Consider the following 26657-nt stretch of genomic DNA (forward strand, 5'->3'; position numbering starts at 1 on the left):
TCACTGCTCTCCCCTGGGCCTCCATGATCTCTCCTGATAGATGGAGGGGTTGTTTGTGTTAAACTACGAACTTGACCTTTCTAGTGGAGAAGGTGACAGCTTCCTCATCTTTGCCACATACACAAAAGTCATTGGAAAGCAAGGGACACCTGATGGTAGGGAGAAATGGGACGGTGTCTATTTATAAGACGGATGTTGGGGGGAAGTTCAAAGAAGCTTTAAGTGTAGGTCCAAAAAGTGTAGAATGGGGGACAGAGGTACAGGGGCAGGAAAGAGGAATAGGGGTGAGTCAAGCATTCAACATTCCCACCTCTCCTTGACCTAAAAGTCTAAGAAAAAGACACAAATCAGTAGTTCACCAAGATTGCCTGGTTGTGTGCACTTAGCATGGGCTCCCGTGGATTCTCTTCCTTCCCCTTCTCCTTCCTCCCTGCACCCCTCCCTGGGGAGCATCTCTGATCTCCCCTATCCAGCAAGATGTAGCCTACACATTGAACCATCCCCTGAGCTCAGAGCATATCACTTCTCTAGCACTACTTCACCCTTGAGTCCTGTTCCAAGAACAAGGTCATCCCTCCTCTGTGCCTTCCTTCCCAAATCTCAGTCTCCGGTCCCTGTTTGCCCCTAGGTTCTACACAGTGGCAAGGTTCACAAAAAGAGGCAAGTTTGTGTTTGTGTGAGGTCACTAAACTAGGCAGTTGTGGCTTCAGTGCCCACCCTTTGGTTGAAAAGTCAACAGAAGAAAGCCTTAGGGTGGCCATTTGGTCATGCCTACGGAATCAAGGACTAATGGGAAATAAAGAACAAGGCTCAAGTCAATAGGTACTTTCCAAAAATTTTTTTGTTTTTAATATCAATCGATGTTTTAAAAAATACAGAGGTGTTTGACACAGAATAGCACCATTGTGTAGGACACACAGTTCCTGCGCCCGGCACCTGAAGAGGGGTCTTCTTGCCTGGGCTGGGGGGTAGTCACTCAGGGGGCGTTTGACTCATACCAGTTAGTTTCCTGCCTCTGCTTTGACCCAAAGGTCTTACAGGAAGACAATAAATAAATAGAACACCGAGATTTTATTCTGCAGTCTGCCCAGTTCAGGTTTCTTAGAAAAATAAGGGAGAAAAGTCCAAACTGTGAAAGGGTGGGATGAATGGACATCAGGTCAGGTCAGCCATTCAGTGCAGAGTCCTAGAGTGACTGGGATTGGAAAGTACTTGGGTCCTTTGGGTTTGCAATGGATTGTGTTGTTTCTGGGTTCAGGTTTTTACAAGAAGCAGACAGGCCCTATGTCCACACCAAATTCCTGCTCAGGCCCTCCTATGTCCATGGGTGCAATGTCAATGATGGGGAGGCGCGAGGTCTTCTGTGACCGGTACTCAATCATAGTCTTGCCCCACTTACCGGTGTGTTTCTGGGGGAGAAAGAGAAGAGACACTATTCAGTGGATGCCTTGCAATCCAGTGCCAGCTGCTCAGGATCCCAGACTGAGCATCACAGAACACAAAGTACAAAACACACTCGGTGCCCCTTAGACCTCTTCCTGGCTGGGCAGAGCGCTCTCCACCTCCACTTCTATTCCTCACAGCAGGGCCTCCTCCACCCTGCCTGCTCCCCTACCCACTCCCCACAGTAAGCTCCAGGCCTGTGACCTCCCATCGCTCCATCTCAGTCGGCCCATACACATGACAGGAGTCCTCCTACGAGAGCCATTGGTTACACTGGATATGGCCTTATTTCCCCCAAGCCAAGGGAGGACAGCATACACCTCTCCCTCACTGTCACTTTGCATGTTTTCTCTACCTAACCCCTCACACTTACGCCTCTGAGGAACCCACACTTTACGACCATGACACCTGCTGCTGACCCTCTGCCCACTCTAGCCTGAACCCTGGGCCCCAGGCAGCTCATCTCTCTGGTAGCTCCAGCCAGCCAACTCACCGTGCAGCCATCCTTCAGGACCGTATACGTGAACCTGCTGTTGCCCTCAGCCCGGATCTCCACGTCGTTGGAACCCTGGATGAGCAGGGCCTTCTTGAGGTTGCCAGCTGCTTCATCCAGGTAGGCGATGCTGTTCTTGCAGTGGTAAGTGATGTTCTGGGAGCCCTCGGTGGACAGCAGGCGCAGGAAGGTCATCTGGACGTTGGCAGTGTTGGGAGCCAGGTTGTCATCTCCATAGCTGAACTGTAGAGCAGAGAGCAGTAGTATGAAGCCTGGGAGAGCATTCAGTGGGCCCAAGGGCTTCAGGGACTGCTGAGTGTCCAGGGTTTAGAGCTGAAGGGGGCTGGCGGAGTGGGTCACTAGGAGGATGCTTTTACTCCAGGGTGTAGAGCAAGCCTCCAAGGACTTTTTCTCCAGCTCTAGATTCCTCCTCTCTCCTTCCTCTTAAGCCCCAAAGAAAACTGGTGAGACTGTGAACAAGGTGCTAAGAAACTTCCAGGGAGAAGGAAGACAAAGATTGGAGGAGCCATCCCTGGCCTAGAGCAACCAGGCACTCACGTGGAAGCCACCATTGATGGTTTCTCCAAACCAGATGTGTTTCCTGTCTTTGCTCTTGCTGCTCCACCAGTTCTTCTTGGGAACGTTCGCTGGGTTGGGGTAGACGCAGGTCTCGCCAGTCTCCATGTTGCAGAAAACCTTCATGGCGTCCAAGGTGCAGCCCTGGTTGGGGTCAATCCAGTAGTCTCCTGCAGGAGAAGGAGGTGACACTCCATCAGGGCTCAGACAGGCACAGACACACCCTCCCAAAGAGCAGAGACAGAAAGTCCTATGGGGACACCAGGGGACGAGGAGCAGGGTGTGAGGGCCACATGTGGCCCAAGGCAGGAGAGATGCAGGGATCAAGGGCCAGGAGAACTGAACGGGAAAGTCCGGTGCTAAATGAGGGTGTGAGCAGTAGGACAGGAGCAGAGCCCGCCTGGTGGATGGAGCTCTACCCTGAGGTTGCACCCACCAGGTAGCCACGGCAGGACACAGGCCAGGGCCCCAGGGCCTCTGCTGTAAAATGGGGGAGCAACCACCTGCCAGAATCTTCCAGACCTGCCTTTGCCCTGCACTGAGGTGCCTCCTCCCTTGTTCTGAGGGGGTCATGCCCAATGGGCTGACTTCCTACTCTCTGGGGCAGGGGTCCTGCCCTCCAGGCTCACCGCTCTTCCATTCAGGGTGGCACAGTTTCAGGTCCCGGCAGGTGCGAGCGGGGTTCTTGCGGGAGCCCTCGGGGCTTCGGATGCTCTCGATCTGGTTGTTGAGGGACTTGAGTGTGGCATCCACCTCGGCGTCGTGCTGTCTCAGGTTGCCGGCTGCCTGGTCGGCCCGCATGTACTGCATAGGGTCAGGGCCTTTCTCTCTCCCGCCTAAGCCGGCAAAGGCTGACATGTCAATACCAGGGCCAGGGGGACCTGGAGGGCCAGGGGGTCCAGGATTTCCAGGAGGACCCTGCATCAGGAAACAGAGAAGTGAGCCAGGAATTGTGGGGAGGCGCCCCTCCTGTGTCCACCCCAACTGCTAGAATGCACTAGAGTGTTTCCTTCTCAGTCCCATGGGTGGGGGAGGGGGGACAGCAGGCCGGGACCAAGAAAGCCATAGCACCTTCCCTATTTCTTCATTAGCCCCTCTCTTCTGTTTTCCAACACCAATCACGGGCCCTTTGACCCTCCAGGGAGACCCCAGGATGAAGAATACCATCACCATTTGCTGCAGGCTGATGCCCCAAGGGGGCCGTTAGCACCAGAAAACAAGCCTCCAAGATGCTGGGGACACCCCAAGTGGCCGGGAAGGAGTCAGGACACTTACAGCGGGGCCTGTTTCGCCTGAACGTCCACGGGGACCAGGAGGTCCAATGGGGCCAGGGATTCCATTAGCACCATCTTTGCCAGAGGGCCCGACGGGGCCAGGAGGACCCTGCCGGCGGGGAGAGAAAGGCAGTGAGGGTAGTGTCGTCAGCAAAGGGCTGGGCTGTTTGGGGGCATCCTCATAGCACCAGCCACTCTGCTCCCAGTTCTCCGGTGTCTCGGTCATCACAGCCCAAACGGGCTTCGTGTTCTCTGGCCCTCTTAAGCTCCTCTTTATAAAATCCTGTTCCCCGGAAGTCCTCTCATGTCCAGCCTGCCTGTGATCCCAGGTGCTTCTCTGGCCACAGTCCCACTGAGCAGCCCCACCTCTGCTGCTGAGCGGGCCCCCTGAGCCCACGGCTTCCCCAATCGGACGCCTGGCCAGCACCCCAGGCCCACCCCTGAGGAAGGGTTCACTCCATCTCACTCACTCTAGGGCCAGAAGGACCCGCAGGGCCAGAAGCACCTTGGTCTCCAGAAGGACCCTGTGTAGAAGGAAGAGGCAAAGGTCAGAGGTCAGCACAAACAGGGCCCCATCTTCCAGGATGGGAGGCCTTTTTGAATATATATATATTTATATATATGAAGTTGGAGGGGTAGATACGTGTCCTACCCCCATTCCCATTCCTCCCCCCAGCCCTGAGGAAGTCTTGAACATTTCTTAGGATAATCCCAAGTTGTCTTAGCAGCATGAAAAACTCAAGTGGGCTCTGAGCACTGGGGGGCCTTGGGGAGCCAAACACAGACGGCAAAACTCACGGGGGGGCCGGGAAGACCCTGCAGACCAGTGAATCCACGGTGTCCCTTCAGTCCCCTCTCGCCAGCCTCTCCAGTTTCTCCTTTGTCACCTCGGGGGCCTTGAGGGCCCTGGGAAGAAGACAGACCAACACAGGCTGGGTCAGGTCGGGCTGGGCAGGAGCCTCCTGTCGCCTCACCTGAGCCAGGAGTCCAGGGTCCCCAGCACCCACTGCCCTCCCAGGCTGCCTGTTAGGGACCCAGTTCAGGACACTCAAATACTCACTGGGATTCCTCGGGCTCCAGCTGGTCCTGCGGGTCCCATGGGGCCTTGTGCACCCTGTGAGGAGAGTGGGAGCAGGGTCAGGGCACGGCCGGGACAGGGCCGGCCTCCTCTGCGTCCGCACTCGGGCCAGGCACCGAGACTGCTGCCCCGCGGTACTCACAGTTTCTCCTCGGTCTCCTTGCTTGCCAGTCGGGCCAGCGGGGCCAGGAGAGCCAGGGGGCCCAGGGGCTCCAGGAGCACCCAGGGGACCAGTCTCACCACGATCACCCTGTCAGGAGAGAGTTCTCGAGCTCAGAGAAGAATGTTCCGGAAGAAGCAAGGAAAGAAGACCCTTCCAGACTGACTCCAACCTGCTACTCCGAGCTAATCTCTTAGGCCCAATAGGTCCCCGCGGTCCCACTGCCCATAGAGACCCCAGATATTCACCTTGACTCCAGCTGCACCATCTCTGCCAGGGGGGCCGTCAGCGCCAGGGCTTCCCTGGGCAAAGGGAAACAATGCGGTTAGAGCCGGCCCTGCCACCTCCCACGCTGTTCCCGCCCTCCCCTCCAAGCCCCAGGCTCGCTCTCTGTCCACTGAGGCTCTGACGCCAAAGCTTCCCCACAGAGCTTCCCTGCCTTCCTCCCTGTGCACCCAGTTCTGAGCCTCTGTGCCCTCCTCTCCCCATCACGACCTTCCCAGGGCACCTGGGTGCTTGAGCCTCTCAGCCATGGCCATTCTGTCATCCCCTTCCCAGGGCACCAGGACTTGGCCGGCCTGGCCTGGTTCAGAGACACACAGGGTACCTCTCCCTGGTCAGGGCCACCCCACAGTGGGTCCCACTACTCACCTCTCGTCCAGGTTCACCAGCAGGACCAGTCAGGCCAGGAGGACCCACAGGGCCAGGGGGACCTCGGTCTCCAGACGCACCAGGAGCTCCCTGTTTGCCAGGCTCACCCTGAAGGGACAATGACAATGATGATGAGTGTGGACTCTAAGTGTCCCTGCCCAGGACCCCACTGAGCCTTTCCGGGGGAAGGGCTGACGAAGGGACAGTTCGGGTGCTGTGTGGGTGGGACCTCGGGTGGCATTGCTTCTGCACCACGAGCAGGGTGGAGAGCTTCTGGCCTGAGCCAGACTGAGCCCAGCTGGCCCAGAAGCGGCGCCCCTCACTCACCGATGGGCCGGGCAAGCCGGGGAACCCTCTCTCACCACGCTGTCCAGGCAGACCAACGATGCCCCTCTGACCAGCCAGACCCTGGGGACCTGGAGGACCGTCGGGACCCTGAGAGGAAAGGTGGGAGATGAGACCTTGAGAACCGCCACAGAGCGGGCACCCACACAAGCAGGCCTGGGGCCTACTCTGCGGGGAGCAGCACCCCTCCATCCTCCAAGCACACTTCTGGGCTCTGCTGCCCTCTGGCGCTGCCCCCACTCCATGCTGCCCCTCCCCCACTCCACGCTCTCTGAGCCCAGAACCCGCTCCTGTCCTTGGCCCTGGGCCAGCCCAGGCCAGAGGCGGTACTTACAGAGGGACCATCGTCTCCAGGCTCTCCCTTCTCGCCAGGGGCTCCGGCAGGACCTTGGAGGCCAGGGTCACCAGCTCGGCCGGGGGGCCCACTGTCTCCTCGAGCACCTTTGGGACCATCTTTTCCAGAAGGACCAGGGGGACCAGGGGGTCCAGGGTTGCCCTAGAAGGAACAAATGCAGGAAGTGAGAATGAAACCCATACTTGCCCTTCGGGGCTGCCAAAGCCAGCATGGCCCCAAGGACAGCAGTTTTCCCCTGGCGAAGGTCAGCTTGACCCTCGCCCAACCCCAGTCTCCCTCTTTGATCTCCTCTCCCACGTGAGCGCTCCAGGCAGCCGGCCCTGGCTTCTCTAGCACGCTTTGCCTTTTTTCATCTACTTGGGGTCCTTCCTGCCTCCTTCCCCTTGGCCTCAGTCCCCCACCCACCTCACCCCATTCCTCAAGGAAGGGCTCAAACCAGCGCCCTGCCCCGGGGCCTGTGCACCCGCTGCTCCTGCTTTCTGTGTTGCTGGTGAGCTGGGTGGCTTTTCCTGACCTCTCCTCCCTCCACTGCAAACTCTCTAAGGGCAAGACGTATGACTTGTGCGGGGCCAGGTGCACAGAGCGTGCTCTGGAAATGTGTGTCCGTGACCAAGGCCCCGTCCTGCCCACCAAGGCAGTAGTCAGGGTTCGAGCCCAGCCAGCTGGGAAAGCTGCTCATTGCAAACAAGAGGGTCAGCCCTGCTCCCAGGGGTCTGGAAGGGGAACAGGTCCCCATAGCCGATTCGCAACTGCCCCCAGGACAAGAAATGGGCACAAAGGAGTGAGAGGGGTTCTCTGGGACCCTGTCAGGAGAACTGGGCAAGACTGCAGCCCCTGCCTGTGCCTTGCGTGCCCGAGGGAAGGAGCCAGCCAGGAGCAGCACTCACATTGGAGCCTGGGGGTCCGACGCGGCCAGCGGCTCCGGGGAATCCGGTGGCTCCCTGTGTGGAGAGCAGAGAGCCCCTGAATCCCTCCGTCCCTCAGGAGGTCCAAGAATTGAATGTAAGGGTCTGAGAAGCTGGTGTGGAAAGGGGCCAGGGGAGCCTTAGAGGGAAAAGAGCCTGCGGGGTCTGGCCAGGGAACCGGGCAGCTGTAGCTTCTCTGCCTGGGCTCCTGCAGGGGGCACCCAGCACCAAGGGCTGGTCTCTGGGATCGTGCACCAACAGAGAGGGGCGCCCTCCCTCAGGATGGGCTGAGGCTGGGGCAAGAGCAAGACTGAGGGAGAAGGAGGGGGGCGAGTCCCAGAGCACCATAGTGAAGCCCCTTTGGCCAGCCGCCTTTGTGAGGCCAGGGGTGGGGGGCGAGAGAAGCTGCTACACCCATAGCACCTCCCCACACACCCGGGTCATGGTGGGAATGGGGGCCTCACTCACCGGGGGGCCTTGAGCACCTCGGGCTCCTTTAGGACCAGTCACACCAGTAGGACCCTGGGAAAGGAGGGAGAGACAGGCAGTGAGGCCTGGCCGCCCTGGCAGGCCTGTCTGAGCCTCCGCAGTGCACTCCCAGCCTAGAGAAGCTGACCCCGTGGGCCTGCTGCCCCGGCCGCCAGGAGGCTGGTCTTCTAGGTGTCAGGGGGGAGAAGCCCACCAGGCATCCACAGAGCCCGTCACGTCTCCCTGCCCAACCCCCCAGGAGACTGGCGGTTCTGTCCAGCACCGTGCACCCTCAGGGACATGTAGCCTGCACTCTGTGTCCACCCCCCAGCACCCCACCACACACCCCACCACCCACATCCAGAAAAATAAAAACCAATTTCTCTACTTGAGCCTTTATCCCTAAGTACAAACTCCTCTTCCCTGCAGCCTCTCCCTCCTGTGACGGAAGCAGCAGGCTCCATAGTCTGCTGGGTGGAGGGCCCGAAACTCAGGCGGGATGTCCCCCAGGCCTCCCAGCCAGGCTCTGCCTGTCCCCCCCTCACCCTGCCCTGTGGGAACAGCTCCTGGGGGAGCTTGGCATACCCACCTGAGGCCCAGGAGCTCCAGAGGGGCCCTGAGGACCTGGGGCGCCAGCATCGCCTTTCTGGCCGGCCTCTCCTTGCTCACCCTTGGCACCCGGCTGGCCATCAGCACCCTGCCCCAGGAAGGAGGAAGCGAGTGAGCGAGGGGCAAGCCAGATACTGAGCTTCTTCCAAAAGGCCCAGAGACTCAGAGCAGGAGTGTGTGCGTGTGTGTCCACCCTGGCCTGAAAGGTGAGTCTAAGGATTGTTCTATCAGTGTGAGAGGAGAGAAGAAACTATGTCTCTTCTTTAAATTCTGTCCCTCGCTCCCCACAGGCTGCAAAGTGCCTCGGGGCCAGATGTGGGGCTGACCTGAGTGGGGGGTGTGGAGGGGTCCAGATGTGGGGCTGACCTGAGTGGGGGGGTGGAGGGGTCCAGATGTGGGGCTGACCTGAGTGGAGGGGGTGGAGGGGGCCGGATGTGGGGCTGACCTGAGTGGGGGGGGGTGGGGGGGGCCGGATGTGGGGCTGACCTGAGTGGGGGGGTGGAGGGGTCCAGATGTGGGGCTGACCTGAGTGGAGGGGGTGGAGGGGGCCGGATGTGGGGCTGACCTGAGTGGGGGGGGTGGAGGGGGCCGGATGTGGGGCTGACCTGAGTGGGGGTGGTGGGGGGGGCCGGATGTGGGGCTGACCTGAGTGGGGGGGTGGAGGGGGCCGGATGTGGGGCTGACCTGAGTGGGGGGGGGTGGGGGGGGTCCACAGGGGCACTCACGGGAGGACCAGCGAATCCAGCAGGTCCGGGCGGTCCCGTCTCTCCACGCTCGCCCTGTGAGAGAAGGGCGTCCAGGAGTGAGGCCCACTGCCTGCTGCCCTGGTCCCTCCTGCGGGCCCACAGCCCCTCAGGCCCGGCCCATCCCCTTGCACTGTAACCCCCAGAAAGAAGGTATTGAAAGTAGCTTCAGTCCTAACTACAGGGACCCAGGTCAGAAAGCCTCTTGGCCAGAGGATCTATAGATTCAAAGGTCTTCCACCCTGGTCACATCATGGGGTGAGGTGAATTTTCCCTTCATTTCTCCTCTCCCCTCCCACCCCCAGGCCCAAAGGACAGGGAGCGAGCCGAGGCCAGAGCCGGTGGGGCCAGGCTGAGGCAGAGTGACTTGCTCATCCCAAGGGGCTGGGGACAGAGACAGGCTCTGGGGGCAGATACTCACCGGGGCCCCTCTAGCACCAGCTGTTCCGGCAGGACCAGGAGGGCCAACTTCTCCCTAAGGGTGGGAGGGTGTTAGGGGTCAAAGTGGAGGCCTTGGAGAGCAAAGTGCATCCAGGAAACCCTGACCATAGATAGGGGCTCTGGGTCCCCCCAACCCACAGCCTTTCTCCACAGGGCATTGCTGAAAGGCCTCCCCCCCCCCCCACGCCCCCAGTCCCTCTGCTCCCTCCCCAGGGCACACAGCCAAAGACGGCTCCTTGCAGCCCCTGGTGGACAGGAGGGTGGCAAATGATGAGTGAGGAGAAGAAATAACAGTCTTTGGCAAGATATGAAACAGAGGGTCGAGGGGGGAAAGGAAGCCAGGACTCACCTTCTCACCATTGGCACCAGCTGGGCCAGGGGGGCCGATGGGACCTGTCAGACCCTGGGGAGAGAAAGCAGGGGTGAGGAAGGCAGGGAGAGCTGGCAGGGGCTTGGGGCCCAGCAGGGACTCTGGGACCTCACACCCAATGCACTTTGGTGTGTCCACCATGGCCCCAAAACTCCCTCTCACCCTGTGGCCCCCAGTTTTGACAGGAAGTCTCTATGGCTGCCTCGCCCAGGCAGCTGAGCTAGGAGGAGGGACTGCACACATACACGGCCCCTCTCTCCCCAGTGCAGGGCTGGGGACCTATCCCTGTGTCTGTTCCCACCCAGTCCCCAAGAAGCCTGCGACCAGCATTCACTTACTCGTCCACCATCCTTTCCGGGGGCTCCCTCTGGGCCTTTCTCACCAACATCACCCTGTGGGACAGAGAAAACGGGCCGCCTCAGGGGCCACTCCAAGAAGCCCTTTGCCAGCTAATTTCACCCCAAATGGGGCTCCAAGAAGAGCTCAGTCTAAGGGTGAGCAACAGGAGTCACAGGAGTGAGATGGAGGGAAGGGTGGGGGAAGGGTGTCACTAAAAGGCAGAGACTTTGGAGGGGCTGCTCCAAGTGCCTCAGGAGCAGCTGGGGCCTCCCCTCCCCAGTACTGTGGGAGAGGGAGTGGGGGGCAGGGAAGCACGGCTCTGGGGAGGCACATCAGCCTGGTACTTACCCTGTCTCCTTTGGGCCCAGAAATACCAGCTGCTCCCCTCTCGCCAGGCATCCCCTGCAAACCTGGAGGGCCCTGAGCCCCAGGGGGGCCAGCTGGGCCAGATGCACCCTGGGGGGGTGGAGAGAAGAGACTGTGGTGGCAGCACCTTCCCTGGAACCCAGTGCCCAGAGGCCCCTTTCCTTCTCTTCCTCTCTGCCCAGACCTCCTTCCGTGTCATCTTCACTCCTCCCTCTTCCCCTGCCTCTCCCTCCTCAGCAGCCCAGGCCAGCCCAGGACCCCTGCCAGCAAGACCAGCCTCACTTACTTTGGGACCATCGGTGCCGGGAGTGCCAGGGAGGCCACGGGGACCCTGGAGGCCCTGGGCACCAGGAGAACCACGTTCACCTGGGAAACCGCGTTCGCCCTGTGGCAGAGACACCAAGGAGCAGTTAGGCTAAAGAGATGGGGTGGAGGCCCGGAGAAGCAGGGGAGTGGGGAGCAGTGTGGGAGCCCAGCGTGCAGGGCAGCCGTCCTGTCCTGCGGGGAGGCTCCGGCAGTACCGCACAGGGAGAGGGCAGGCCCTCGGACACCACCAGGGACGGTCAGCAGGACACTCACTCTGGGACCCACGAGGCCGGGGGCTCCAGCTTCACCAGGAACACCCTGGAGAACAAGAAGGATGTTTGAAAGACTGAAAATTTTATGTCCGAGCCCTGGCTGAGCATCCCTCCCCCTGAGCTCAGACTGTCTGTCATCTTGGGAGCTGGGATTTGGTCCCAGATATCCCGGGCCTAATGGGGCTCCTCATGCCCTCCTGCCCTTGTCTCTTGATCTTCCCATCTGAATAGTTTGCAAATTCAAAGAGCCCCATACTCACCTGGTCACCTGGTTTTCCACCTTCACCTGGAGGACCAGGAGGGCCAGGAAGTCCCTAGAAGCCAAAGTGACAAGCATTAGCAAAGGGGTAAGTTTGCTGCCCCCACCTTTCTTGGAGACCCAGCACAGGGAGACAGAGACGAGGGGTGCAGGGAAACCTCATTTTCCCTGGCCCCCCTTGAGGGGGTGGGCCCTCCACCCACTGTGCCAGCTGCCCCACTGAGCACTGGGCATGGAGGGGACTGCAGAGAAAGCTGGTTCCGCGGCCTACCTGGAACCCAGATGGCCCGGGAGCACCCTGCTCGCCTCGTTCGCCTGAAGGTCCCTGCAGAGGAAGCAGAGCAAGCTGAGCCCCCTCTCCAGAGCACCTGAGCGCCCCAGCCAGAGGCCCTGGGGGTGGCCACAAGAGGGCAAGACGAACTCCTTGCAGAGCCCCAGCAAGGTGTGTATGCCTGGACGCCCCGCTGTTCTCCCCGCAATGACGGCCAGGGTGGGGTACCCCACCTCGCCTGAGGGTGGGTCTGATGTCCTGGGTCAGACTCGGTCAGTCCCATACTGAGTGGGCCTGAGACCCCGCCTCCACCCAGCCCCTGTCCACAGGGTGGCCTGGAGTAGCTGGGCAGGTACTTACAGCAGGTCCAGGGGGGCCTGCAGCACCTGTCTCGCCATCTTTGCCAGGAAGACCCTGGAGGGAAGAGAGAAGGGTGATGGAATGACACACTCTTCAGTTCTGCAGACCCCAGCACTGGGCAGGTGCACTTTGTGGCCCCGAGTTCCTACCCTCCACGGTTCCACACAGGAACTCCATGTCCACCCGCCCTCCCCTTCCTTCCCTGACCCTCCTTTCCTTCAGTCTTTCTCAGCATGGGGGTCTTCTCTGTCTCCCTGGGCTGCTGACTGACCACAACCAGAGTCCCCCTGTGTGAACCCCAAAGGCCCAGAGCAGATGGCTCAGCACAGGACGCCACACTGCCAACTTGGGATCCCAGGAGCATGCGGCAGGGATGCCACTCCCTCGTGGGTGTCCAGCCAACACCAAGGCACGGCGGGGGCAGGTACTTACTCTCAGACCAGGAGCCCCGGGCAGTCCTTTCTCACCAGCCTTCCCAGGCTCGCCCTGGAGGAGAGAGCGCAGGGCCGTGAGGTGAGGGGTCGGGTGGGAGCGCAGGGTGGAGCAGGCTGGGGGCCGGGCTGGGGGCCGGGCTCGGGGCCGGGCTCGGGGCCGGGCTCGGGGCCCGATGGACAGCAAAGGCTGGAGCCGAGAGTCGGCACCTTCTCTCACACTCAGGCATGAACTCAGGGCACTGCCCCGTGGGAAGTGTGATGGCTGAGAGGTGTCAAGGCTCTCGGAGCCCCGAGTTTCCCCAGATCACGAGCATTCCTGTAGGACATGGAGGCCCGAGCTGCCGGTGGCATCAGGACCCGCTCATCATTGCCCTTCGGTTAACCCTGTTCAGGAGCCAACCCTCTCCCCAGGGAGGGAGGGAGCACCATGTGGAAGAAAAGTGAAGGACAGATTGTTACTTACATTGGCACCTTTGGGGCCAGGGAAACCCATGACACCAGGCTGCCCACGAGCCCCCTGAGGACCTGGGGGTCCAGGGCGACCATCTTCACCAGGGGCTCCCTGAAAGAGAGGACACCGTTCTCAGTACAGATGCTCTGGCACATTCATCCATCCAGTATCTACTAAGTGCCTACTGCGTGGCAGGCACGGGACTAGGCACCGACCAGACACGACACGTGTATTGACCAAGGCTGCGACCAGCAGCCCACACCGCACACACGGAGTCCGTCGGTGACAAGGCACTGCTTCTGAAAGTGCGTACCAGGCTTTGTCTTCCCCCAAATGCACAAGGGGGTGACATTTTCAGAGCTCACGGACACTGCACAGGCCACACCTCACCCCATACCTATCATCTGCCCCTTCCCCAATTCTCAAAATTCCCAGGCAGTCCCCACCCAAACTCTTGTCTCTCCTCCCCACTGCTTCTCCAAGGATACCCCCAACCCCTCCCAACAAGCCAGATGATGGACTTACAGAAGGACCAACTTTGCCTTGAGGACCAGCATCCCCAGGACGGCCAGTGAGACCCTTTGTGCAGGAGAGAGGAAGGTGGGCGTCACAGCAGGTCCCAGACCCTCCAACCCTGGCAGCGCAGGGTTGAAGGGAACAAGTGGGGACAGGCGGGGGGGGGGGGGGGGGTTCTGCTCAGAGGCTGAAGCCGAGGGCGAAAGCTGCTCAATACTTACCCGGGCTCCGGGAAGGCCAGGCTCTCCGGGGCGGCCAGGGTCACCATTGGCTCCCTTGGGGCCAGCAAGGCCACTGGGCCCTCGCTCTCCAGGGGCTCCCTATACAAGAGGAGTCCGGGAGTCAGCGGGAAGCCATTGGACTCACGATGCAGGAAGGGACCCAGCCACTCTTCCCGACTTACCTTGGGACCTGCCAGACCATCCTGACCAGGGAAACCACGGTTGCCAGGAGCACCCTAGGAGGTGAGGAGGAAAGGCGGTGAGTTGGAATGGCCCCACCAAACCATGGCTGCCGAGCGCCCAGCCAGACTCAGGGGCTCCATCCCACCAACGCAGTTTTTACGGAGCAGCAGCTACAGCTTGCAAGATTCTGAAAGATTAACTTCTGTCTCCACCTGTCTAGGAAGGAGCTCAAACTAGTTCATGTCACCCTGGGGTGGGGGCATAAACAAGGAGAAGGGAGCCCAATCCCCATGGTGGTGGGAAGGAAAGAGGAGCATGATATTCAGGTCACGGCACTTGGCAAGAGCACAGAGCTGCAAGAATTCGACTTCCCTCTGGAGGTCACGCACCAGTGAAAGGGACTCCTAGCCCACTCACTCTTTCTCCCGGGGGGCCAATGGGCCCAGCACCACCAGGCTCTCCGCGGGCACCTCTTTTGCCTTCTTCACCAGCAGGACCAGGGGCTCCTTGGGGGCCTGCAGGGCCCTGAGAACCAACACAAAACAGAAACAGGTGAGCCCTTCCCTGGCCCTGTGCAAGCACTGACTGGCATGGGGGACATGGCCTTGCCATTATTTCAGAGCTGGGGACTGCGGGAAGGGAGGCCATAGAGGACCGGCCGTGGAAGAGCAGAAGTAGCCCTGGGGAGACAGAGAGGATGCCACGTTCAAACTGGTCGAGCCAAAGCTGCAACATCTCAGCCCTGTCACAGCCCTCCTCTGGGCACAGCCTGAGACGTCCCCGAAGGTGGCTGTGGGCAGGGGATGGCCCTGGGTCCCAGAGGCTGGGTACAGCCTGAGACGTCCCCGAAGGTGGCTGTGGGCAGGGGGATGGCCCTGGGTCCCAGAGGCTGGGCACAGCCTGAGACGTCCCCGAAGGTGGCTGTGGGCAGGGGGATGGCCCTGGGTCCCAGAGGCTGGGCACAGCCTGAGACGTCCCCGAAGGTGGCTGTGGGCAGGGGGATGGCCCTGGGTCCCAGAGGCTGGGCACAGCCTGAGACGTCCCCGAAGGTGGCTGTGGGCAGGGGGATGGCCCTGGGTCCCAGAGGCTGGGCACAGCCTGAGACGTCCCCGAAGGTGGCTGTGGGCAGGGGGATGGCCCTGGGTCCCAGAGGCTGGGCACAGCCTGAGACGTCCCCGAAGGTGGCTGTGGGCAGGGGATGGCCCTGGGTCCCAGAGGCTGGGCACAGCCTGAGACGTCCCCGAAGGTGGCCGTGGGCAGGGGGATGGCCCTGGGCCCGGGAGCAGCAGCACGGAAAGTCAAGGCAGACGGGCAGATACTCACAGGTTCTCCCTTGGGGCCTTGTTCACCTTTGAAGCCAGCAATACCAGGTTCACCCTTGACAAAAGAGAGAAGCAGGTTCTCACACTGGGTTCTCTCCACAGACCCTGCCCTTGCTTCCTGAAACCCTTAAAGGTGCCCACCAAAGAACACCAGTGTGTGTGGGAAAGAGGGATAGGGGGGTCTGACTGCGGGGTGTCAGTGGGACTTAAGGTTCACTCCAGGCTCTTACCGTCTGACCTTTCGGGCCCAGAGGACCAGTTGCACCTTGAGGGCCGGGAGGACCACGGGGCCCAGGGAAGCCAGGAGCACCAGCAATGCCAGGAGCACCCTGTCAGCATGAGCAGAGGAGAAGGGCATCAGACGAGGGAATGAGGGAAGACCAGTCCCCCCTGAAGGAGCCACGTCCGAAGGCAACACTCACTGCAGATCCTTTGGCTCCAGGAATTCCATCTGTTCCGGGGTTACCCTGAAAAAGGAGACAGGGTCATTATATTTTTTATATCTTTTATCCTCCCATGAGGACCTTTTTTTTTTTTTTAATTTATCTTCAGCTAAAGTGGGAGGGAGAGAGGGGGAAAGAGAGAGAGAGAGAAACATGAACATGAGAGAGACACATTGACTGGTCACCACCCACATGACCTAACCGGGGCCGGGGACAAACTGCAACAGTGATACATGCCCTTAGCGGGAACCAAACCCGGGACTCTGGTCCACGGGCCAATGCTCCAACCACTGAGCCAAACCGGCCAGGGCAGAGACAGGGTCATTATAAAATAAACAGCAAAGAATAAGCTCCAGCCCTCCCAACCCTCCCAGGCTGCAGGTCCAGGGGCTGGGCCAGCAGCAGCCCCTTCCAGGCACATCCTGCTAACTGCTTCGAGGATAGGATGGGGGATGGAGGGAGACGGGCTGTGAGGTGGGGTCGGGGAGCAGGCATGGGGTAGAATGAAAGTTTGGTGACTGGGGCTCCACTTCCCTCACAGCTAAGCACAGAGTCAAGAGTGTCAGGGCCACAGACTCCAGGCCCTTCGAGCCACAGAGAAGCTGCACTTACAGAGGCGCCAGCGGGCCCGGGGGACCCAGGAGTGCCAGGTTCACCGCGAGGACCTTGAGCGCCTTCGGGACCACGAGCACCGGTGGGGCCAGCTTCACCCTGGAAGAGACAGAGGGGTGGAATGAGAAGACAGGGGACGCAGTCTCTCAGGGACCCACTACAGTTTAGGGCCAGCTGTACGCACGCACCAAAAAGCAGAGTCACACATGTCCACCCACCCTGCACGCAAACATGTGGGGCCGGCGGACCAGGCTCGCTGGCCTGGTGACTTCCTCCCCTGCCTCTCCATCTCCATCTCCCCTGGGTGCTGTGAACCACCACAGGCAAACGTAGTTACAGTAACAGGCATCGTGCCAGTCCCATCAGCACCCACCGGAAAGCCTGTGCTGGGGGTCCTGCCATCCTTGTGTCGTGGGATGAGAGAGGGGTGGCTGAGATGGGCAGGCACCTCTGTGTCTGCCTCCCCACCTACTGTCCTGGGTTACTGATGGAATGGAGGCCCTCAGCCGAGAGCACTACTCCGCTGGTATCTGGCTGATGGGCAAACGCAGCTGCCCCAGGCTCGGGGCCAGGCCCGTTGGAATCGAGCCAGAAAGGGGGGCAAACGGAGCTAGGACGAGCACCCACTCCACCTCTCCCTGCTCAGCCCGATTCCTGGGCTGCTGGCAGCCCCCAACCCCAAAATGGCCTCTGCTTTTACTTTCGTTTTTTCCTGAAAGTTGTGCTGGCCGAGATCTGGGCTCTCTGGAAGGCAGAGTCCCTGGGGAGGGCTGCTGACCTGGAGGGAAGGCAGCGCCGCCTCGGGTTTCTCCTCAGAACATTCTTGCTCACTTTTGTAATTATTATTTTCTAGAAGTCAGGCCCCCTCACCTTCCGCTGTCCCTCTTCACAATGGGTCTCCTTCACCCGGCTCCCAGGGCCTCAGACACTGTCTGGTTGCCATGGAAACCCCCGGGAGGGGAAAAGCAACCTGATGCCAGTGACCACACGGAGGCTCCTTATTCATCTCCCGGCGGTGACAGGAGAGAATTCCCAGGGACGTGCGCACTGGAATCCCTCCTGGGCCAGGGGGGCCTTTCCCTGCACTGGCTGGCCTTCCACTGGCCTCTGTTAATCCTCGGAAGAACTCAATTAACAGGGCTTGGAAGAGCCAAGCTCCGCCCCTCCCATGAAGCAGGGCAGAGGGAAGCATGGAACCATCTCCCTGCCCCTGCCCACTGCCCTACACTGTCTTCTGGGTCCAGAGGTGGCTGAACTTTGCCTTCTTTCCTTCCATTCCTGGTCTTCTGCTCCCTCCTGGTCCCCGGTGTCTCCCCATCTCCCTCGGCCTCTCCCCTCTGAAGCTGAACTGTAGCACCTCTAGCCCCTTACCCCTCCATCTCACTGTCCCTTCCAGCAGGTGACTCTGCGCAGTCCTGGCTTTCTTCCTCGGAGAGCAGCAGGGGGGCTGGGGGACATTCCTCAGAAGGGAAGGGGGTCATCGGGGGGCAATCAGCAAAGGTTATGGGGAAAAGGGGTTCCTGACTCGACCACCAGGGCACTCACCTTGGCACCAGGAGCCCCAGGGAAGCCAGGACCGCCAGCAGGACCCACGGGACCCTGGAGGAAGGAAGGGGGTACCTAGGTGAATGCCGGTTCTGGGCAGAGTGAGCCGCCCCCACACACACAGCCCATCCTCCTTCCCACCTCGGTACTGATTTGGCTCTACATCCACTGTGCTAAAGTCCCTGGATGAAAACTGTCCCCACTGCCAGAGTCCCCGGGCCGAGCTTCAGAAGGCAAGCACTATTCTGACTCCATACAGGCTGCGAGGTGGACGATGCTCTCAGCTCTCTATCTAGCCCTCCTCAAAAAACTGCTGAAAAGGTGGCTGAGAAAAACAAACCACTTCTTTAAGGCTTGTTACCGACAAGCTCAAGCTCAAGGGCAATGACTCCTCCCCTCCCAGGGGAAGCGAGCCCTGCTGTGCTGACACTGAATGAACCCCGAGACTCACTGTGCTGCTGAAGGGGCCTCAAGAACAAACCTGCTGGGAATAAAACGAACTTACCGGAGGCCCTGCGGGGCCTGGTTGACCGTCGTTGCCCCGGGCACCCTGTGAGCAAGGAGAAGGAAACAGAATTGTGAGAAGTGCCTGGTGTCCAGTCCCTGCCCGCCCACAGCCCAGCTACACAGAAACTGGGTAACGCTGTGCCCAGGGCGTCCCAGGGCTGAGCACGAGGCGGGCCCAGCACCCTCCATGGGGTGAATGGGTGCTCGGGCTTCAGAGAGCCCGTTCTCAGCTGAAATAAAGTTGGGCAATTGCCCAGCTATCCCATTGTTTCTTAAACTTCAGTGTAGATCTCAAATATCCCCAACTTCAAGGCTAAGTTATCATTTAATGACTCAGAGAATTGGGCCAAAGGAAAATGAAAGAGCCAAGGAGCAACCTTGACTGGGTTCCTCCCGCCTGCTCGTAGTGGAAAGACTTCCAGGGCTTGGTAAGGGCCTCCAAGGCTTGGTTACCCTCCCTGAGGAAGGCTTGGTCAAGCCTCCCTTTGGGTAACTCCAGGCTGCCTCTGCACTCTGCCCCCTCGCCCCCCAGCGACCCAGGAGGAAGCTCCATGATGGGGACAGAGCACCCAGCACAGCCCGAGGACGGTGTCTGAGCTCGTGCCCCTGAGGGTCCTTTACCCAGAAAAGCAAGGCTGCAGCTCCTTCTCTACAGGAATTGCACGTGGAGGGCTTTTTCCCCGGGTTTGTGGTAGCACTGCTCAGTTTCTCTCTCGGGGCCTCTCATGGCCTAGCGAACTTTTCCCAAATTCCGGGAACCATTAGGCTAGGCTGAGCGGGGCCCGGCACCTGGTCTTGGCAGGGGACCGGGGGAGGCCAGGAGGCAACCTTTCCCCGTCCACCTGCCTCTGCCTCTCCACGGAAGCTAAAGGATGCTTTAGGGGGAGCTCATGTTTTAAATAAGATTCAACTCTTCTCCCTGGCTACGGTCCACTTCTCCTGACTGAGACTCTCCAGATTGGCATTAAACAGAAAAGCAAGCAAGAGAAGACTTAACAAAAAAAAAAAAAAGTCAGAGGGAACATAAAGCCTCAGCATTGGCCAGAGCCCCTTCGGGGCTGGCCTGGCTGCTTCTGGAAGCTCTGGGGCACCCTCCCTGTGGGGCTCAGCCAGGGCAGAGGCCCGGGCTGGCGTGCGCAAAGGGAGCTGTGGTGCAACTCCGGGAGGCCAGAGCCGGGGTGGTATCTGAGGCTCCCCCTGCAGCAGGCCGGGGGTGGGGCACAGTCTGGCCCCAGGGATTGGGGGGGCTCGTGACTACAGCAGGCAGAGGCCAAGACAGCCCAGTCCCTGGCCCAGCCTTGACACCAGGCCTGCACTTGGAACTATGTGATGTTGTCAACCTTCTGAATCCAGTGCACAGCCTGCCCGCCTGACCGCCAGGGGACAGGAACCAGAAAAGTGGAACCAGAAGCAGGGCCCACTGTGCCCAGGAAGGAGGGAACACAGAGCAGGGGCTGCAGCTCATCTTTGCCCCACACGGGGGCAGTCACCATGGCTCTGGGCCCGGCCCAAAGCCGCAAGCCAGGTCCTGCTAATCTGAAGAAATGGCAGTGTTTCTTGGCAGGCCCAGTACTCTCTAATCCCCTCACACAAAGTGACCCTGGGACAAGGCACTTCAGCAGCCCTGGGTGACAAATGGGGGTCGAGGCTGCTTGAGAGGAATTTCTGCCGAACAGATATATTATCTGGAAAGCAGCACCCTGAGTGAAGCTGATTCGCTCTGGCCAGCCCTGCAAGGGCCAGTGAGGAGGGGCCTCAGCGCTTGGGTGGCTGGGGCACAAAGTCAGCAGAAAGCACAACCTTTCTTAAGCACGCTGTCAGCGCATCAGGCGCCTGGCCAAGCGCCTGCAGGGCCCTCTGCGGGAAGGGTCGGAGCTGGGCACCTGCACCCTCCAGCAGTTGCAAATCCCTCGCTTTCGTCTCCCACATTAACAAGAGGCCACCGAAGTCTGAGGCCGCTGAGCACTGTTTGTCTTAAGTGATTTAACCTTTCTGTGCCTCGGTTCCTTCTTCTCTAAAATGAGGAGACTAGCCCTGGCCGGTTTGGCTCAGCGGTTAAAGCGTCCGCCTGCGGTCGGGAGAGACCCGGGTTCGGTTCCCGCTAAGGGCGCGTACCTCGGTTGCAGTTTGTCCCCGGCCCTGGTTGGTCGTGCGGGTGGCAGCCACTCGATGTGTCCCTTTCACATCGATGTTTCCCTCTCTCTCTCTTCCTCTCTCTCCCACTCTGTCTGTACAAAAAATGGAAAAATGTCCTCGGATGAGGATAAAAAAAAATAAAATAAAACAGAATGTAGTTTATTAAAAAAAAAAAAAAAAAAAAAAAAAAAAAAAAATAAAATAAAATGAGGAGACTAATAGAATCTACCTCACAGGATCTGGGGGAGGATTAGATGAGACAAAACATAAAAGGCATCACACATGGATGTGCCCATGACACAGGGACTGCTGCTGCCATGGCACAGTAACAGCAGCAGTGCCCAGTATAAAGGCCCTGTCGGAGGACCTAGATGGCTACACTTTCTAGGGCATCATCTGGGTCAACCAAAAGAACAAAAAGTAGCAACCATGTCCAGCCGGTGTGGCTCACTGGCTGAGCATAGACCCAGGCACCAAGAGGTCGGCAGTTCGATTCCCAGTCAGGGCACGTGCCCAGGTTGTGGGCCCAGTCCCCAGAGGGGTATGTGCAGGAGGCGGCAATCAATGTTCTCTCTCATCGATGTTTCTATCTCTCTCTCCCTCACACTTCTCTCTCTCTAAAATCAATAAAGGAAAAAAAAAGTACCACCGTACTGTAGCCCGTTTAAGTCTGTCTGTAAACTCAAACTGGACTGACCGAGGAGTGGGTGCGTGCTGTTGGGGGGATTCTGAATAATCCAGACTAGTTAAGAGTCCTGCCCTCACCACCAACCCTCCCACAGCCCACCTCCTCCTCCAACTGAGCAGACCCGGGCTGGGAATTTGTGGCAACACACTCTGAGAGAACCCTGTGGGATGATGGTACTCTTTACACCTCACAGGGTTGTTTTGAAAGTCAAGTGAAGTAACTCCACGTGAAAATGCTTATAAACTCTAAAGTACTGGGCAAACGGTGGCTTGGGCCTTGTCAATTACTCACCACAGCGCCGGCAGGGCCAGTCCGTCCTCTCTCACCAGGCAGACCGCGGGGACCCTGGAATACACACCAGGACAGCAGGCGCGTGAGTTGATTACACAACGCTCTGCGCCATCACTCCTACCTGTGGCCCTTCCCAGACACTCGGGAAGGAAGCACACAGGTGCCCAGGAGCAAAGGTGCAGGGCTCACCCAGGGAGAACACAGACGCTCCTATTACTGATCGGGGTCCTGGTTACAGGCACATTTTGCCTCTTGCAATAGGTGAATTTCCCGAAATGTTGAGAAGAAATAGAATTTTTAAAAATCCAAGCACACTTAAAGTGTGTTAGGGCTATTTCAAGGGAATGCTGGTGAAACCTTGACCAAATCATCTATTTAATGCTTTTTGCTTTTTTGCTCATTATGTAGATCAGTCTACAATTTTGAATATCTACTTTGCACAGAGGAAACACTGGTACTTGTGGACGAGCCACCTGGGGGGCTGTGGGAGGTGTCTGAAGAGTGTGTGGGGCCCTGCAGGGGTGACGCTCACACTCACCATGGGGCCCGGGGAACCATTCTCTCCAGGCGAACCACTCTCACCCTGGAAGAAAGACACACACGGTCAGCACTGGGACCCACTGCCAGCCCCAGGAAACTCCCAAGGAAGAGGCTGAAAGCTCTGTCATGTCAGCTAGCACTGACACCCCCAAACATCAGTTCTCTGAAGGACAACGGCCCGAGCTCTCTTCATCCACCAGGATAGAGGACTGGTGTTCCCAACCAAAGCTGTTCTGAGGTCCTGAGTCCACTAAGCTCAACAGCAGGAGAAAGACTCCCCATCACCTCCCTCCGCCCTGTCCCAGAGTGCTCCCTGGTCCTCACCTTCACACCGGGAGCACCAGCCTCCCCCTTAGCACCATCCAGGCCTGGGTAACCCTAGGAGATGAGAGAAAACATCAGTCACACTTCTGGAGAAACAGATAGAAAGAAATACACGTGTCTCCAAATGCTGTTCTCTCTCCCCGGAGCAATCTCTTCCTTCCAACACCCTCACCCACAATACTTACTCTGTGACCTTTGACACCAGGAAGGCCTGGGGTTCCTGGGAATCCGCGAGCACCCTGAAATCCAAAGAGGAGATGTCAGGGCACAGAGCAGAAGAACCCGCTAAAGGCTGCCCTGAGCTGCTAGACACCTTTGGGGCTGGCTTCGTCCAACTACCAGGGAGCAGTGGCGAAGCCCAGCACTTGGACAGTTCTTTTAGTAAGTCCCAGAATCCCCTTCATCTTGCCTACCCCGTTCTATGCAAAGTGGGTAAGAACAACTGCCCAGCCTCCTCCCACTGGCGGCCAGTATTAGGACCACGGACATGGTCATGAGCATGAAGGCATGATACATGTGGGGGCTGTTGGATTTTGATTTAGAAGTGAGCTAACTGAGCCGGATGAGCAAAAAGGGAAAGGTGGGGCCTTACCTGAGGGCCGGGAGGGCCTCTTTCACCAGACTTTCCAGGCTTTCCAGCTTCACCCTGCAGGGAGAGACGTGGCTCAGCTTCCTCAGGAGACACAGTAACACACCTGACACACTCCTGCCTGCGTCCCTTCTCTCGGCCCTCCATGCCTTTGCCCACCTGCTCGCTCATCTCCCTCACCTCCTTCACACTCCACACTTCCCTAAATGCCTTTCCTAGGTCACGATGCAGTCTTTGGGACAGCTATATGTTGGGTGGGCAAGTTCCTCTGTCCCTACTAGCCCCCACTTCCTCTGGTGGGCTCTCTCTCTGCAGTCTAACGCCATTCACAAAAATAGCTCAGGGCCCTGGCTGCTTTGGGTCAGCAGTTAGAGCGTCGCCCCTCGGACCAAAGAGTCCTGGGTTTGATTCCGACCAAGGGCACGTACCTCGGTTGTGGTTTGTCCCCAGCCCTGGTTGGGGTCATGCAGGTGGGAACCAATGTGTCTCTCTCTCATCAATGTTTCTCTCTTTGTCTTCCTCCCTCTCTCACTCTTGCTCTATCTGAAGATAAATGTAAAAATATCCTCGGGTAAGGATAAAAAAAAAAGAAAAGAAAAGAATAGCTCAGGCCCTGGCCGGTATGGCTCTGTGTCTCGGTGGTTAGAGTGTTGGCCCACACATGGAAGAATCACGGGTTTGATTCTTGGTCAAGGGCACGTACTTGGGTTGCAGGTTCAATCCCTGGCCCCTATCTGGGGCTTGCAGGAAGCAATCAATCAATGTGTCTCACGTACATGTCTCTCTCTCTCTCTCTCTCTCTCCCCCTCCCCTTTTCTCCATTCTACTCTCTCTAAAAATCAATGAAAAAAATATCCTTGGGTGAGGATCCACCAAAAAAAAGACTAGCTCAAGTTCCTCTCTTGTCTCTTCACTTCGTTTGCATCCTTTGTAGACATCCTGACTCAGGCTGAGCTGGTCCTAACTCATTTACAATTAAGATAATGTTGGGTTGTTGAATGTTTCTTTCTTTGTTTTTTCTTCTCTGTGTCTTTTCCCCTGGTGTTTTCCCTCTCCCTTCTCTCATTTCTCAATTTCCCTTCCTGGAGCTAATGATGTTTTAATTGTTTCCCTTCCCAGTGAGTCCACAGCAGTCCCCGGGGCACTTGAAAGCTAAGCTGACTAGACAGTAGACAGGGTCCGGGTCTCTGGCCGACCAGCCTTGCCCTTTCGGAGTCTCCACCTGGGCCACGGGTCGCCGCCCAGCACACACCCTCTCGCGCCCTCGCACAGGGGCAGCTGCTCGTGTGACTGCTCAGGGATACTCACATCATCACCAGGTTTTCCAGGGGGGCCTGGAGGACCACGGGGACCCATGGGACCCTACAAAGTAAGAGAGTTTAAGAGATGGTTTTAGAGGGAAGTCACCAAATCAGTGGACAAGCTTTGAGACTGTAGTTTCGGAAGCTAGTTCCCTTCTAAGGAAGAAAGGTGGAAAAACCTCACTTAGTGCTAAGAGAGAGCAAAGGTCCAGAGCAGATTACAGTGGGAGGCAGCAGACCGCACAGGCCGGCCATGGACCAGCAGGGACAGTTATGACAGAGTGCCTGGTGGTCCTTGGCACATTGGCTCCCTGTCAGAGTGCCCTGCAGCTAAGAGGTGACATCTGGATCTCTTCTGGGTCCTCCACTGTGGGAAAGCCCAGGGCAGAGGCGGGGGGGCGGGGTGACTGGACTGGATCTGAGTGGTACATCTTGGAGGCTCCCCAGGAGAGGGGCAGGGCCCACGTTGGTACTCACAGAGACGCCGGGTTCCCCAGGTTCACCAGGGTTTCCTTGAAATCCTTGAGGTCCCTGAAAAGTAAAGTGAGAACAAGGTTGACCCCCACAAACTGACAGACAGCTTGAAGGCAGCTGCACTGCCACCGAGAACGACCGGGTACTTACGGGAGCACCAGCAGGGCCTGGAGGTCCTCGCGGTCCCATGGGGCCCTGTGTTGGGACAGAAAATGAGGAGGTTTACTGGAAATGCTTCACCAACAGCCTCCAGTGTGCCACCTCCCTCCAGCCAACAGCCCGGACAAAGGACAAGGGGCTGCTCTGTGGGCAGGGGGCCTGCAGTGGCTGCTCCCTCTCATTTCCCACTCCCCACACAACAACCTATTTTTATTTATAGGCACCATTTGAACAGAGAAGCTGGCCTTGCTTTTTTCTGGACAGCGGCCATGTTTACTAAAGTCTGAGTTTCATTTAGCCTGTGCCAAGTCAGACTTGCAGGGCTGAGATTTCCTGCTGGAAGTCTTGTGGATGCTGGAGAACAGTGGCTGCTGTCTGCATTCTTCAGTTCTCATTCCAAAAGCAATAGCAGCAGGCCTTCTAACAGATCGGCCTATATGCATCTCTCCATCCTCATTCTTCTTAGCTCCTCCAGCACATCATCAAAACTGGCATCCACGGCCATTAAAAGCCAAATGCTTTGAGCTCACTAAATGGGAGGTTACACAGTGAAGGAGAAGAGCTGCTCTAAGCAATTATCTGTAAAGTGAGGCTGCCAGAGTCTCTGGCTCTGCTAAGGGCCACCTCCTGCCATCGTGGCTGCAAAGAACTGGTGTCTTTTCTTACCATTGGTCCTTGCATTACTCCCATCTGGGCACCACCAGCCTTCTCATCAAACCCTCCAGCCATCTGGGCAGCAAAGTTCTGCAAATGAACCGAACAACATTAGGGGCCTGAGAGGCCCTAGGTTTTTCCTATGTGGCTAGGTAAGCTGTATCTGGATAGAAAGAGTTCTATTTAGATAAGCCCTGATTGTTGGAGATTAACCTAGCATTGATCAGAATTACCAGTAATTCCTGAAAAACAGTTTTGGAAATGTGTCATTAGATGACATAATAATCTCCCTGGAAGATTACATGTTATTTAGAAGAGTATCAGTTATTTGCATTCGTTTTATAAAATTATTATCTTTTAGTTCTAAAATATTAAATACATTATTTAACATATATTGAGAAATATGACTAAAACATTACTTTTAAAGTGGGTTACCCTCCAAGACATTAATGCCCAGCAAAGAATTAAAGTCAACAGTCTTGGAATATTTTAGCAAGGGATGTAGTAGCATCTGCGAGTTTAAAGTTTAAACGTTTAAAATGCAGCAAACATCAAAATGGCAAACCTGAAAAAACTGGGCAATATAATTTGTTGATTGGTTTGATTCCAAAAACGACTTTAGCCACACACCTTCACTCAGTGGGGCTCTTTCATGAGAATGAATGGTTGCTTGGAATGTACTTGGCAAAGACCAAGAATAAATGTCTTCCAAGGACAGTGGTCACTCTTCTTCCAGGGAACTACAAGCGCCCAGTCATCCTCTCCCCCAACCCCCACACCCTCTCCCAAGAATTGACCACACAGTACAGACGCCAGGGAGCCAGGTAACTGAAGACTTTCTTTGCAGAAACCCAGTGAGTGAAAAAAGTCAACCCTTAGTGCCACAGTCTCATGCCTAATATGTGATTCCACTAAATTACAGGCCTGGGGGAGAGGCCCACGGACAGGCTTTGTACACAGTATTGGCAGCCCTGGGAGCCAGCCAGGTAAGTGTGAGTAGCAATTTAGAAGCCACATTTCTGGAGGGACATCCTGAAGAAAGGGAATATAAGGATACTCACTCCACCAAGGCCAGGGGGACCAGGGGGGCCAGGAGGGCCAGGGGGGCCAGGATTTCCAGGGGTCCCAGGCTCTCCATCTCTGCCACGAGGTCCAGGGGCACCCTGGGCAGAAAGAAAAGCAG

At 57.8% G+C, this 26657-nt stretch overlaps 1 protein-coding gene across 1 annotated transcript in view; it reads right to left on the reverse strand.

Annotated features, from left to right (window-relative positions):
• Nucleotides 1–823: 823 nt before the first annotated feature.
• Nucleotides 824–26657, reverse strand: part of COL2A1 (collagen type II alpha 1 chain) — a 32291-nt gene continuing 6457 nt past the window's right edge. The window contains exons 7-54 of the mRNA XM_036251377.1: nt 26536–26637; nt 25487–25564; nt 24812–24856; nt 24665–24718; nt 24195–24248; nt 22890–22943; nt 22483–22536; nt 22298–22351; nt 21972–22016; nt 21434–21487; nt 18317–18361; nt 17812–17865; nt 16267–16365; nt 15634–15678; nt 15442–15540; nt 15213–15266; nt 14307–14414; nt 13889–13942; nt 13707–13805; nt 13495–13548; nt 12982–13080; nt 12517–12570; nt 12085–12138; nt 11725–11778; nt 11455–11508; nt 11196–11240; nt 10903–11001; nt 10599–10706; nt 10250–10303; nt 9891–9944; nt 9522–9575; nt 9083–9136; nt 8338–8445; nt 7749–7802; nt 7263–7316; nt 6355–6516; nt 6003–6110; nt 5676–5783; nt 5273–5326; nt 5007–5114; nt 4847–4900; nt 4585–4692; nt 4257–4310; nt 3788–3895; nt 3142–3430; nt 2495–2682; nt 1937–2179; nt 824–1409 (exon numbers count right to left, since the gene is read on the reverse strand). Coding sequence (XP_036107270.1) covers nt 1263–1409; nt 1937–2179; nt 2495–2682; nt 3142–3430; nt 3788–3895; nt 4257–4310; nt 4585–4692; nt 4847–4900; nt 5007–5114; nt 5273–5326; nt 5676–5783; nt 6003–6110; nt 6355–6516; nt 7263–7316; nt 7749–7802; nt 8338–8445; nt 9083–9136; nt 9522–9575; nt 9891–9944; nt 10250–10303; nt 10599–10706; nt 10903–11001; nt 11196–11240; nt 11455–11508; nt 11725–11778; nt 12085–12138; nt 12517–12570; nt 12982–13080; nt 13495–13548; nt 13707–13805; nt 13889–13942; nt 14307–14414; nt 15213–15266; nt 15442–15540; nt 15634–15678; nt 16267–16365; nt 17812–17865; nt 18317–18361; nt 21434–21487; nt 21972–22016; nt 22298–22351; nt 22483–22536; nt 22890–22943; nt 24195–24248; nt 24665–24718; nt 24812–24856; nt 25487–25564; nt 26536–26637 — 4035 coding nt within the window. The 3' untranslated portion in view covers nt 824–1262. The remainder of the gene's footprint in view (nt 1410–1936; nt 2180–2494; nt 2683–3141; nt 3431–3787; nt 3896–4256; nt 4311–4584; nt 4693–4846; nt 4901–5006; nt 5115–5272; nt 5327–5675; nt 5784–6002; nt 6111–6354; nt 6517–7262; nt 7317–7748; nt 7803–8337; nt 8446–9082; nt 9137–9521; nt 9576–9890; nt 9945–10249; nt 10304–10598; nt 10707–10902; nt 11002–11195; nt 11241–11454; nt 11509–11724; nt 11779–12084; nt 12139–12516; nt 12571–12981; nt 13081–13494; nt 13549–13706; nt 13806–13888; nt 13943–14306; nt 14415–15212; nt 15267–15441; nt 15541–15633; nt 15679–16266; nt 16366–17811; nt 17866–18316; nt 18362–21433; nt 21488–21971; nt 22017–22297; nt 22352–22482; nt 22537–22889; nt 22944–24194; nt 24249–24664; nt 24719–24811; nt 24857–25486; nt 25565–26535; nt 26638–26657) is intronic.

Source organism: Molossus molossus, unplaced genomic scaffold (assembly GCF_014108415.1).
Source record: "Molossus molossus isolate mMolMol1 unplaced genomic scaffold, mMolMol1.p scaffold_m16_p_10, whole genome shotgun sequence".
Taxonomy (NCBI): domain Eukaryota; kingdom Metazoa; phylum Chordata; class Mammalia; order Chiroptera; family Molossidae; genus Molossus; species Molossus molossus.